General features: G+C 39.8%; 1 protein-coding gene across 3 annotated transcripts in view; it reads right to left on the bottom strand.

Moving 5' to 3' along the window:
- Positions 1–1,044: 1,044 nt before the first annotated feature.
- Positions 1,045–13,093, bottom strand: part of RASGRF2 (Ras protein specific guanine nucleotide releasing factor 2) — a 287,125-nt gene continuing 275,076 nt past the window's right edge. For all 3 annotated transcript variants that reach the window (XM_004455898.5, XM_004455899.4, XM_004455900.5), the window contains one exon: positions 1,045–5,440. In XM_004455898.5, coding sequence (XP_004455955.2) covers positions 5,348–5,440 — 93 coding nt within the window. In that variant the 3' untranslated portion in view covers positions 1,045–5,347. The remainder of the gene's footprint in view (positions 5,441–13,093) is intronic.

The raw sequence follows: 13,093 nt of genomic DNA, 5'->3' as shown, positions 1-13,093 counted from the left end.
TATCCCAGGAAGTCATACTCGAGTGACTAAGAGTAGCTACCCATATTTTGCTTGTCAGAGACTCTGCAACTCTGAGCCAAGGAAAGGGTGTGAAGGAACGAGCCCTCACCTCCGACCTGGCTTGCAGACTGTCCACTGTTTCAAGTAGCAAAGTATGTGTCAGCCCCAGTCAATTCTCAGTCCTCCCTCCATAAGTCCTTCTCCATTTATTTGGTGGAATTTTTCCCCAAATTCTGGCAATAGGTTCCATTTAGCTTTAGTTCTTGGTGTTCTAGCTTTTGCCTTTCTCTTTGCCTTCATAATTAATTTATTGAAAAACTTGGAGAAGCTATGATAGGACCTGCTAGCCAGATGCCATTTAGACCAAAACTTTTAGTAATTTTAAGACCAAGGAAGCTAATGGGAAAGGAAGGACCCAAATCTTCCTTTCTTCAGTTCTCTCTTGTGCTCAGTGGCTGCATTACAATTTCTCCAACTCTAAATGTTATAATTTAATCTACTTGACCAAAAAAAAAAAGAGAAGTATTTTGTGTACTATATGCTACTCCACATGACCATTGTAGTAATTTAGTCATTTTACAGGCGGATGTGGTTCTTATTAATATTTTATAGACAAGAACACAAACCTCAGAATGGCTCAGAAGCCCATTCAAGGTTGGAGGTAGTGAGAACTGTGCCAGGACTCTGCCTCAGCAGCTTTCCTTCTCTACCCACCCTGTTCAGGAGTGTCGAATTGCCAAGAGATGGAACTGAGCCACTCTAGGCAGTAGCGGGTTCTGTGTGCCTGGAGGAAGTCCAAGCTGGCCTGGGGATGGGGCTGGAAGGACTGAAGCAATAGAAATCGAGAGTGAGACTAAATGGTCCTTAGTATCTCTTCTGAGGTCCCCCTAATGCTCTGATATTTTAGTGTTTGCAACATGGGCTTCCCCCACCTGCCCGAATTTTAGAGTTAAAGGGATACTTGAACCCCAAAGAAACTCATTGCTATGAATAAACCAGTTTAGAAAAAAATGTGAAGGGTGTTAAATGAAGACACGAATGAGATTTTTTAGAATTCAAGAAGGACAAGGTTTAATTTGCATATAGGCATGACCCCCACCTTACTGGGCAAGTGTGAGGCCACAGCACAAATCCCTCTGCTGGAATCACAAATGTCAGTGGATGTGCAATGTAACTGGACATGAACAATATGCTTCTCAAAGCAACACATAGGCTTCTCCATCACATATACACTATATAAGAAAACACATTGAAATCCTTTGCAAAAGAGAGCTGGGCGTGGTAATCACGTTAACGCTTTACAGTTCATGTTAATCCATTTCGTTCTCACAACAGCCCTGTGAGGTAGGCAGAACAGGAATTACCATTAGTCCCATTTAGGAGACATTTAGAGAGGTTTAAGCATTGGTCTAAGGTTTCCTAGCTTGAAGATACAGATTTGGACCCAGGACTCAGGAATGGGGCTCCCAATCCAGTGTTTTTTCACAACTACCTTGCTAGTGAAAAAGGAAATGGTTGAGTAAAAGCTAGTGGTCCAACATCACTAAGCAGAATTCCTATTTTCCTTGAGCAAATCAGGTGAAATACAATCAACCCTAATATTAATGTCATGCTGTGGCAGTCAAGATGAATAATTTTTTGAATCATTCATGTGTTTATACCTATAACAGAATGATTTTTTTCTACTTTTTCTCTGTCCTGCCTTAATTTTAAGTCACTAATGGCCACGGAAACGTGACAGTCTGATTAGATTTCATTGACTCAAGTCTCATTACCAGGAATCCTGTAGTGGCACCTATAATTAAGTCACTATTAAAACTTAAAATCTGTGTTCTTAGTGAAATGAAAATGAATCTTATCCATTTATTCCTTTTCCTGCAAACATTAGCCAGGCTCTACCCTTCAGCCATAAAACAGTATTTATCCCATTTTAACACTAGCAAGAATGATAAACTTTACAAGTTGGATAAAACACCTTGAACTTTCAAATGAGAGTTTTTTTTTTCTACAGGGGGAATAAAATCAAACTTTGCAAAAGAAGCTAAGTAAATTATTTGCTTTAAAATAAACATTCATTTTATTGAGAATAACCCTTCCATTGCATTGCTCTTTTTTAGTAAGAATTTAAAAGCTACCCAATTATTTCTAGTTCAAGGTCTTATCTTATATCCATGTGAGAAGAGGTGCTGGCCCATCACACTCATTACAAAATGGTTTTTTCCTCTTCCAAAGTATTCAGTATCTATGGACTTCATATGTTCTTAAGTAGTACCTTAAAATGTACTGAAATTTAACAAACAGTAATGGGTACTTTGTGTAATAGCTACTTGAGTATAAGAGCAGTTTAAACTTCTCTCTTTAAATTCCTTCAGAGAAACACTAAGGAAAAGTGACAACGTTTTACTTCATGCCTGATTCTGTCAAATAATATATTGGCTTAAGAAAAGGATTTGTCCCTGTAGCAAAACCAGCAGTCTTAGTTAATATCCAAAGGTATCCCCCAAAAGCCCTGGATAATTTCATTTATAGTACAAAATGTGGGTTTTCATGTGAAAGCATGAAATTGAATTTTTACTTCTGATTTTCTAGGTTAATTTCATAGGGTACCCATTCCCTGCTTGGCTGTAAGTGGCTGCCCTCCATGTACTCCTGGAAAGGGAATATAGACAAACGTGGCTGGAGTGACTGCTCCAGCAACAAGGACAAAGCCTGAAAGGCAGAAGAGGATGCTTGCTCCAACAACTGGGAGAAACACAATAAATTGCTCCCAGAATTTAAAATGTGATGAAATTCAGGTTTGTAAATGTGCATTCCTATCCCAGCTGGCCCAGAAATGGTGTTGGTCATCAAAAGGAACTCCTTCAGAGATGGAGTTCTTTCTCACAGCTCCAGCAACGCTTCAGAGATGGCAAGCAGGACGGGGGGGGGGGGGGGGGGGGGGGGGGGGTGTGTGTGTGTGTGTGTGTAAGACTCAATAAAACACCAAGGATTAGCATAGCAGATAGCAGTGCCCACAGCTGGCCACTGGGGGGCGCATCTAACATTCTGCAGGAAATACTAAATACGTGTGAAAGCTTTCTCACTGGCTGAGGAAAAGCTGTATTCCAAAAGGGAGGAACTTTTGGAAATTCCTATATATCCTATTATTCTTTAATAAGAATGGTTGCAGTGCTTCTGGAACATTTGAGACAGAGAAATAGAATCCAAACTTCCAGAGAAAGGGGATGAAGGCTCGACAGTGGAACATGCCCTTCTGGAGGATTTTGTGGACTCCCAAGACAGAGTGTTGTCTTACCTGAAATTAGAATGTGTGTGGTCCTGTCATTGATTTCTCCTGGTTTAAGTTTATCTTGAAAAGCTACGTGTTGTTGTTTTTTGAGTCAAGAAAGCTAATCTTTTCTTCTGCAAGACCTTGAGATGTTTGGTGCAATGGACATGTATTATTTTGTACCCTGCATTCTGAACGCCGTGGAATAAATCGCAAGCTGTATGTTTTTAGGATCCAAAAACCCGTGCTTCTTATCATGCATCAAGATGCATCAACCTCTTACTTGTTACTAAAGGGAACAAACAAGCAACATTAAAAAAAAAAAAGAAAAAGAAAAAAGAAAACATCCATAAATAACCCTCCTTGGGTTTAGCGCTACACTGTTGGCTAATAAGAACTACTGAAAATAATTTTTGGAATGGTCTTCAAATATTATAAATATTTTCTTTTACTTAGTTAATATTTCACTATATAGTTATGTACAGAGATGGCCCTCATCATGCAATAAAATGTACATTCTCCACCTCTATGATACATTATCATTGCTAGTGTTTCCACTGGGTCTTAAGAACCAGCAAGTGGAATTTACTGGTCAGCTGTTAGCTCTAACAACATAATTAAAGTGCAAAGAAAGAGGGAAAACAGACAGATCAACTTTTCATTGTCAGCATCAATAAGCTCCATGCCTCTAGAAAATGTCAGGTGCAAGAGGCTCAGGTAATATCTCTATATTTTTTCTCTTCTTTCTTTTAAAGCAGCAGTCTCCCTGAGAAGAGAAGAGGAAGGTAAACAAGGAGATAGCCCTATTTCTTCAACAACTGACAATCTTGGGAAAAGTAAGGACACTTCCCCAGCCTAGGTAGAGGGGCTAACCCCTGCATTTGGTTTTCTCATGTAAGAGCTGTTGGGTGGTTCCCATGCACTTACAATGTTTTCATTCAGAAATATCTCAAAAACATTAAAAAAAAATAGCTGGGGGGAGAACTGTCTACCAAAATACAAGGAAGTGTGGGTTTTTAAAAGAAAATCCCACTAAACAACTGAAAAACAGCCAGTGTTCACAGTGAGCCTTATAAATGTTCATGAAAATCAGAATAGAAGCCCATATAACTATGAGAGAGAAAAAGAAAACAGTTGAAGCAAGGTGCAAGGAAGGTCTTGAAATATATACGTTCACTTAACATTGATACCCACTATCCCCTCATTGCACTGTGTGGTCTTTTATCTCGTCCCCAGTTTCGGCAATGAGGTGGGCGTGCACCTTACCGTGCAGTCTTTTTGCCTGCTCTGCACCTGCCTCTCCATGGGGCTGGCTTTTCCGGTGCCACCAGCCTCAGGAAAAAGCCTCTTCTCCCCCGCCCCCATGAGAGCCACTGGCTGGAATCCTCTGGCTCACAGCCTACTGAGTTTTTAGTGAAGGAAATGTTAAGTACAAATTCACATAGCCACATTATCACTTCTTGTCCAGTTGCATAAATAACTGAAAAGGCAGGTTCTGAACTAACCATTCTTCAAATGTAAATATTTATAATGCATTGACAACCATGCACATGCTGCAGACAGAAATTGCTTACATGCTGCCTCACCCCTATAGAGGAAACACTGGCTTTTCTGTGATTGTAACAAAGGGGAACTGTAATGGAAGCAGTTAAGTCCTAGGAGAAAAATGGTAGGTGTGCCCAAGCCAGTAAAGTGCCAGAGAAACATCACAGGTCTTTTTCATGGACCCTTGTCCCCGAATTCTAACAGAACCCGGACACAGTTTGAAATTTGCCTCTTACTTGTTTCATTAAAATGGCTATGAGCATCTCCCATCTCTACATTCCCTTATATGGAATGTGCAATGAGCTTTACCAAATATCGGACTTTTCACCTTCCCACCTGCATCTGAAATTTTCACCCCAAACAGCTGTGCTGCCCTTGCTGAAGACAGAGTTCGAATCCGGGTCTGTCTTCTTTGGTGGAGAAAGGAGACTGGGTTCACTTCCTCTCCACCTCTCCGTGCACTGTACGAGGCATTGCACAATTCCCTGTCTGCTTCCATGAAAATTTTGTGGACTCAGGGACAAGGCCAGATCTTCAAGCAGGGAGTCGAGGTTCAATTTTTAGTGACAGCTCATACAGCGTATCTTCATCTATGATGAGGGTTTTGTCAAGCAAGTACTGAGTGACCTAAAAGAAAAAAACAGAAATCCCAGCTTTTAATTCTTTTAACACCAGTACATAGAGTTCCAATGTTGGATTGGATGTTTCAATCCAACATTTTCTTAAATATTTTAAAATGTAAATAACTAAAAAAATCCATAACTATATCCTCATTGTAAAAAACCAAAGATCTCTAGTTTCCTCCCAACCCCAAACCTCAGATACTTTTCTCAAGAGGAATCAAAGTTATCAACTGGTATCCTTCCAGACATTTTACTCTGTCTTCATTGACACCAGGTGTACTTACAGGATTTTTTCCCCTCTTTTAAACATAAATGGTATCATACAGCATATTTTATTCTGTTTGTATCTCAACTATGGTTGAGGGAGAATTCCCAATATCAGTACATGCCTGCTCTACAGTATTCAATTATATGAAGTATCAGAGTTTATTTAATGATGGCCATTTAGTTGCTGTCAATATTTCACTATCACACTAACTCACAGTGGAATCCTTGCTATCATACCTCTTAGTACATGCTCATGCATCTTACTCTAGCTTAGACCCAAGAATGATATGAAAGGAAATGACATTGGAAATGAAACGTTGGGTCATGGGGTATTTCCATGCAAACATTTATTTGTTTTTGCTGAGATATAACTCACATATGTGAAAAAAATAGTTGAATCAGTTTTGACCAATGTATACTTACCCGTGTAACTCATACCCACGTAACGATCTAGAGCAATTCCATCACCCCAGATAGTTCCCTCAATGTACCTTCCCACCCAATCTGCTCCTCAGAAGCAATCACCGGTCTGATTTTCATCACCATATATTAATTTTGTCTATTCTAGAACTTCACACAATTGGAATCATACAATATGGACTCCTTTGTGTCTGCTAGTTTCTTTCACTCAGCATAATGTTTTGAGACTCATCCATGTTGTGACATGTATCAGCAGTTTGTTCCTTTTTAGTGCTGAGTGGTATTCTGTTGTATAGATAAACCACAATTTGTTTATCCATTTATCTGTTGATGGATTTATGGGCTGTTTCCAATTTTTGACTATCAAGAAATATTATAAACATTTTTTTAAAAAGATTTTTATTTATTTATTTATTTCTCTCCCCTCTCCCCCACCCCCAACCTGGTTGTCTGTTCTCTGTGTCTATCTGTTGAGTCTTCTTTGTCCACTTCTGTTGTTGTCAGCGCCACGGGAATCTGTGTTTCTTTTTGTTGTGTCATCTTGTTGTGTCAGCTCTCCGTGTGTGCGGCACCATTCCTAGGCAGACTGCACTTTCTTTCGCGCTGGGCGGCTCTCCCTACGGGCACACTCCTTGTACGTGGGGCTCCCCTACGCGGGGGACACCCCTGTGTGGCAGGGCACTCCTTGCGCGCATCAGCACTGCGCATGGGCCAGCTCCACATGGGTCAAGGAGGCCGGGGGTTTGAACCGCGGACCTCCCATGTGGTAGACGGACGCCCTAACTACTGGGCCAAGTCCGCCGCCTATAAACATTTTTGTACAAGGCTTTAATGGACATGGTTTCAGCTCTCTGGTGTAAATACCCAGGAGAGTAATTGCTGTATTATCAGGTAGATGTATGTTTAAAGTTTAAAGAAACAACCAGTTTTCCAAAGTGGCTGTACTATTTTACACTCTTACCAGCAATGAATGAGTGCTCTGGTTGCTACGTGTAACCATTTTTTATTTTAAAGGATGATGAAAATTGATCTCCAAAACTGTTGCTAGTGTAGCACATAAGAGCACCCTTTCCCCATACATGAACCAATGTTTAATTTTATCAATCTTTTTAATTTTTGCCAGCCTCAGAGGTGAAAATGCTATCTCATTATAATTTACATTGTTTTATTTTTACTAATGAAGTTGAACAATTTTCAAATATTTATTGGTAATTTTTATTTCTTCTGTGAATTACCTGTTCATTGCTGTGGCCAATTTTTCTATTGGATTGTTTATGCTTTTCCTATAGATTTATAGGAATGCTTCACATATTCTGTATCTTTGTTTTTTATGTTGCAAATATTGTCTCCTAGTTTATTGCTTATATCTTTTTTTTTTTAACTTTTATTTGCATTTATTGTATGCTGAAGTTATTCCCAAGCCATAAGTTTTTGTTTCTTCAGTTTCTTCTGGGATATCTTTTTCTTCTGTGCAACCTCCTCTTCTCGTTTAGGAACAAATTGTTCTTTTTCAGTAAGGAGCATCTCAGTGTGGCAGGGGAGCTCATGTATGGGTTAATCCGACCATGGGCTCTGTAAGTGCGCCGGCGCGTCTTGGGGGCTTTGTTCACCTGGCTGTGCTCAATGACCAGAGAATCTGCATCTAAACCCTGAAGTTCAGCATTACTCTCTGCATTTTTAAGCATGTGCAGCAAAAACTCAGCACTCTTTTTGGGCCGCCGACCCTGTGTCCAGCCCCACTCTTTGGCCTGGGCACACCTGCCAACACCACCATTATAACGACGGAATGGCACACATTGCTTCTGTAAAGTGACATCTTTCAGATATTTGGTGGCTTTTCAAATACGCATACCCCTGATGGCCTGGGCAGTTTCTCGGGTGTTCTTAAAGTGAACACGAAGATTTGAACCTCTTGATTTCCATGATTTTGTGGGGTTTTCTAGGTCAAGGGAATAGGGAACCATTTTCAGAGATCACCTCAGGCGACTTTGACTTTTAAAAGTAATTGTCCTGGGAGCAGGTGTGGCTCAAGTGGTTGAGTGCCTGTTTCCCACATGGGAAGTCCCAGTGCCTCCTAAAAGCAAAAAAAACAAAAACAAACAACAAGCAAACAAATGAAAAAAGTAACTCAGGGGAGCCAATGTGGCTCTGTGGTTGAGTACTGGATTCCCATATATGAGGTCCCAGGTTCAACGCCCAATCCTGGTACCTCAAAAAAAAAAAAAAAAAAAAATTGTCCTTTTTTATGTAGATATTTTAAATTTTGATGCAGCGTACTTTATAAAGTTTGTCTTTTACAAATCTTGATTTTGTGTTTAAGGAGGTCTTTCAAATTCAAATGTCATGACTATTTTGTCCTGTATTTTATCCAAATAATATAAATATGTATTTTTATACTTAGGTATAAAACTCATCTGGAATTCATTGTAGTGAATGGAATAAGGCTGGAGAACCAAAATTTCTATTCCATTTACTGAATGGTCAGTGTCTTTCTAGAACTTTCCTTAAATGCCCCCTTTATTCTCTCTTAGAGTTTTACAGAGACAAAAATCTGTATTTGACCTTTACTCTGATCCATTGGTTTTTGTATTTCTGTGTCAAGGTAGCTCTGTTTTATTTCCTACAGCTTTTGCATATGTTTTCACAGTTACTAGAGAAATCTCTCCTTATTGTTCTAATTTTCAAACATTTCTTGCCTCTTTTTTGCTTATTTCCTTCCCTATGAGTTTCAGGATCAACTTGTCAAGTTGCATGAAAAGCCTGTTGGCATTTTGATTACAAGTTCATTGAATTTATAAATTAATTTGAGGAAAATGTATATCTTTACAATAGTGAGTTCTCTGGTTCATGAAAATGATATATCACTCTGTTTAATCAGGATGTCTTTTATATCCTCCAGTTCATAAAGATTTTATATATATCTTGTTCCATTTAGTCCTAGGCATTATAAATTTTGTGCTATTTTGAATATTTTTTTCAATTACATTTAAATTTGTTACTGTCAATGTGTTACAAATTGTTTGCTTTTATAGGAATAGTTGCTATACTTTTATTGGTTTTAATAATGTATCAGTTTTCTCTTGGGTTATCTGTGTAGCTGATTAAACCAACTGTATATAATAGGATAAATAATAATATTTACAGTCCCGATTTTATACCTTTCTCACTCTTTTTTTTTTAATGCTTTATGACCATGGGTAGTTCTTCCAGTTCAAATGCAAATAGTAGCAGTGATGGCAACAACTTCACCTGATGGGGATGAAATACATCGAGAAATATGTATTGTGCAAGATGCTGGTACACTAATCACTAATAATAAGCAGAACAAATATGGTTCCTGCCCCCACGGACTTCATGTGTGTATGCATAATCACACAAATAAATGTAAAACTGCACCTGCTGTAAGTGCTAGAAAGAACTTGAACATAGTGCAATAGAAGCTTAAAAGGGTGGGGTGGGGTTGGGAAAGTTAGGGAGGAAGTCAGCGAAAATGTGAGAGCAGAAGGATGTGAAGGAGTGACCTGTGGAATGAGGAAGGGTGCTCCACGCAGAGCACAAAGCATAGGTAAAGGCCCTGAGGCAGGAGCTAGAACTATTACAGACCAGTTGTGCTTCTCATTGTCAGAGAAGGAGTGTACAGATAAGCAAGGGAGGAGGCTAGAATGATCCAAGTGGGAATGTATGAGAGTTGGAGACATCAGTATAAACACAAATACAGATGGCTCCATGTAGAGATGTCTAAAATATGTGTATATACATGGGCTAGTACACACACACATTTTTGTACTCAGCTGACAAGGTCCAAAAGAAATGCCCCCCCACCCCGCCCAGTATCAATAAGCATGCTTAGTGCCCAGATCTTAGTTTCTAATACATTCTTCAGGAGAAGTGCCAGGGCTCCTGGGGGGAAATGACTGGTTCTATGCCTGGGGCAGAAATATACAAGATGAGTCTGGAGTATCTTGTGGTGGCAAAAAATAAGGAAGTACTGAAACCACCACCACAACAACACATTGATGGGGCCATGTCAGAGGAGCACAGGAGCCAACCGAAAGAGCTCCCAGGGCCAACCAAGCCTGCAACAATTTCAAAACTGTAAATAAGGCATACTGGATTACAACCAAAGTGGAAAATAAATATCAATGAGTCCGTATTTTCATAGATAAATTTAATAAATGGAGGAAAAGAGACATTTCTGATGCAGAAGAATTCCATGTAAGTTACGTGGCTACTTTGCCCTCACTGCGGGGGAGCGTAATTCTTCCCTCCTTATGTGTGGGCTGTGCTCTGTGCTTCCTTCCACAGCGTACAGTTGGGAAAGGCGGGGAAAAGACTAACTTTACAGTGGAGAAACCTGACAAAGATGACCTCAGCCAGGTGACCAAAGTCAACACCAATCGTCATAAATCCCAATAGAGGGTCTTTCTACAATATACCTGACCAGTACTCCTCAAATGTATCAATGCCACCCCAACCAAGGAAAGTCTGAGAAACTGTTATAGCCATGAGCAATTGGAGGCCAGTAAAATGTTTTTATTCAAGGGGGGAGTGGGGTGGGATCCACTGTGATTCAGAGAGTGCCATTTTGGTTGTAATTTGGAGAACAGAATCTACATTCTAAAGTGAAGGCAAGTAAACACAGTAATGGGATATTTGAAACTTGGACCAGCGGCAGGGGAAGGGCTAGGAGATGGGGGCACAGGTGGAGACAGAACAAAGAGAGAGGACAGAGTCAGCAGAAATAAAAGACATGAAATCAACAGAACTTTATGATGAATTAGATAGATAGGGAGAGGGAGGTGTCAAGAATTGTCAGGTTTCTGGCTTGCCCCAAGGGATGGAAGATAACCTAGAAAACTCTGGAAGAGACTAAGTTGAGGTGAATGTGTATTTTGGGCACATTGCATTTCAGGTGATTTTGGGCATTGAGGAAAAGATGTCAAAGAGGTGGGTGAACACAAAGATCTGTTGCTAAGAGGAGACATCTGGGTGAGAAGTGAATTTGGAGGGTCATGAATGTATAGACGCTAATTGAGGTTCTGAATGTGGGCAAAACTACCCATGGAGAGGGTACAGTCTCAGGGGAGGAGATGACCTAGGACAGAGCTCGGGGAACCACCAGGTAGAAGAAGCCAAGGCCATAGAGGCCCTGAAGGAGAGGGAGCCAGAGAGTGAAGGAAAACTAGGAGAAACAATATGAGGGAGTCAAAGAAAGATGATAAATGGTAATGCATGCAGTATTTTGTGAAAACATACAATGTTTACTGTAGGTTTCTGGTTGATACCTTTATCAGATTAAAGAGGTTTCCTTCTATTCCTGATTTGCTAAAAGTTTTTATCAGGTATCAGAGTTACAGTTTTATCAAATGATTTTTCAGCATCTATCAATGATGGCCATACAATTTTATTTTTCCTTTTCATCAGTTGTAGCAGTTTGATATTATTGATGAATTCCAAAAAGAAATATTGGATTATGTTTGTAAACTGACCTTTTCCTCCGGGCATATTAGATTATATTGGATTCATAGGTTTACTTGATTAAGTAGGTATGTAAACCTCTTGTGGCAGTGGGGGTCCCCACTAAAGGGTGGGGACTCAGATATAAAAATTATGGCAAAGGACAGAATTAAGGGATTTTAATGTTGGAGTTTGATGCTGAAGTCTTAAGCTGGAGCCCCAGGGAGAGAGACAGAGCCGTTCACCTTATAGTCTACAGCTAACCTTGTGGAGAGAGGCAAAGCCTAGAGAGTCTCTGTCTACAGCTGACCTTGTGGAGAAAACAGGAGGGGAGCCCAGAAGTACTCAGGAAGCCTGAACCCTCGCAGATGTCACAGTCTTCTTGCTCCAACACGTGAAAATAGACTTTGGTGAGGGCAGTAACTTATACTTTATGATCTGGTATCTGTAAGCTCCTATTGCAAATAAATACTCTTTATAAAAGTCAACCATTTTCTGGTATTTTGCATCAGCACCCCTTTGTCTGACTATTACATCAATGTAGTGAATTACAGTGAGATTTTTCTAATGCTGAACCAAATGTGTATTCCTGAATTAAACCCTATTTGGTTTTGAATAAATGAATTGTTTTACTACAAGGCTAGATTTACTTTGCAAACATGTAATTTAAGATTTTTTACATCTATCTTTATAATTGACATTGGCCTATAATTTTATTTTCTTTTGCTCTTCCTTATCTGGTGCCATTAATGGATATTAGCTTTCTTTTTTTAAAGATTTATTTTCTTTATTTCTCTTCCCACCCTCTCCCCTATTGTCTGCTCTCTTGTGTCCACATTTGCTGTGTGTTCTTCTGTGTCCACTTGCATTCTCGGCAGCACCAGGAATCTGTGTATCTTTTTGTTACATCATCTTGCTGTTGTCAGCTCTGTGTGTGTGCGGCAACACTCCTGGGTAGGCTGTGCTTTTTTCATGCGGGGCGACTCTCCTTGCAGGGCGCATTCCTTGTGCATGGGGCTCCCCTATGCAGGGGACACCCCTGTGTGGCATGGCACTCCTTGTGTGTGGCAGCACTGCACATGGGCCAGCTCACCACATGGGCCAGGAGGCCCTGGGTTTGAACCCTGGATCTCCTATATAGTAGGTGGACGCTTTATCTGTTGAGCCACATTCGCTTCCCTATATTAGCTTTAAATATGAGTTGGGTAACTTCCCATTATTTTTATGTTCTGGGTTTATTAAGCATAAGAATAATCTGTTCATAGGGGATTTGGTATAATTTGTCCTTAAAATCATCATGGCATGGTGCCTTTTTTAAAGTATGAATTTTTAACCAGCTTTCTTTGTATTATCTGTGGTTATTGGTCTATTTTCTTTACCTATTTTCTGCAATTTCTGTTTTCTAGAAAGTGGCTGATTTTGTCTATGTATCCAAATTTTTGGTATAAGTTACATTATATTTTCTTACAACATTAAAATGCCATCTGTATTTTTAACTTTGCCCCTTTTATTA

Source organism: Dasypus novemcinctus, chromosome 2 (assembly GCF_030445035.2).
Source record: "Dasypus novemcinctus isolate mDasNov1 chromosome 2, mDasNov1.1.hap2, whole genome shotgun sequence".
In the NCBI taxonomy this organism is placed as follows: Eukaryota; Metazoa; Chordata; class Mammalia; order Cingulata; family Dasypodidae; genus Dasypus; species Dasypus novemcinctus.
This window is presented reverse-complemented; position numbering and strand designations above follow the sequence as displayed.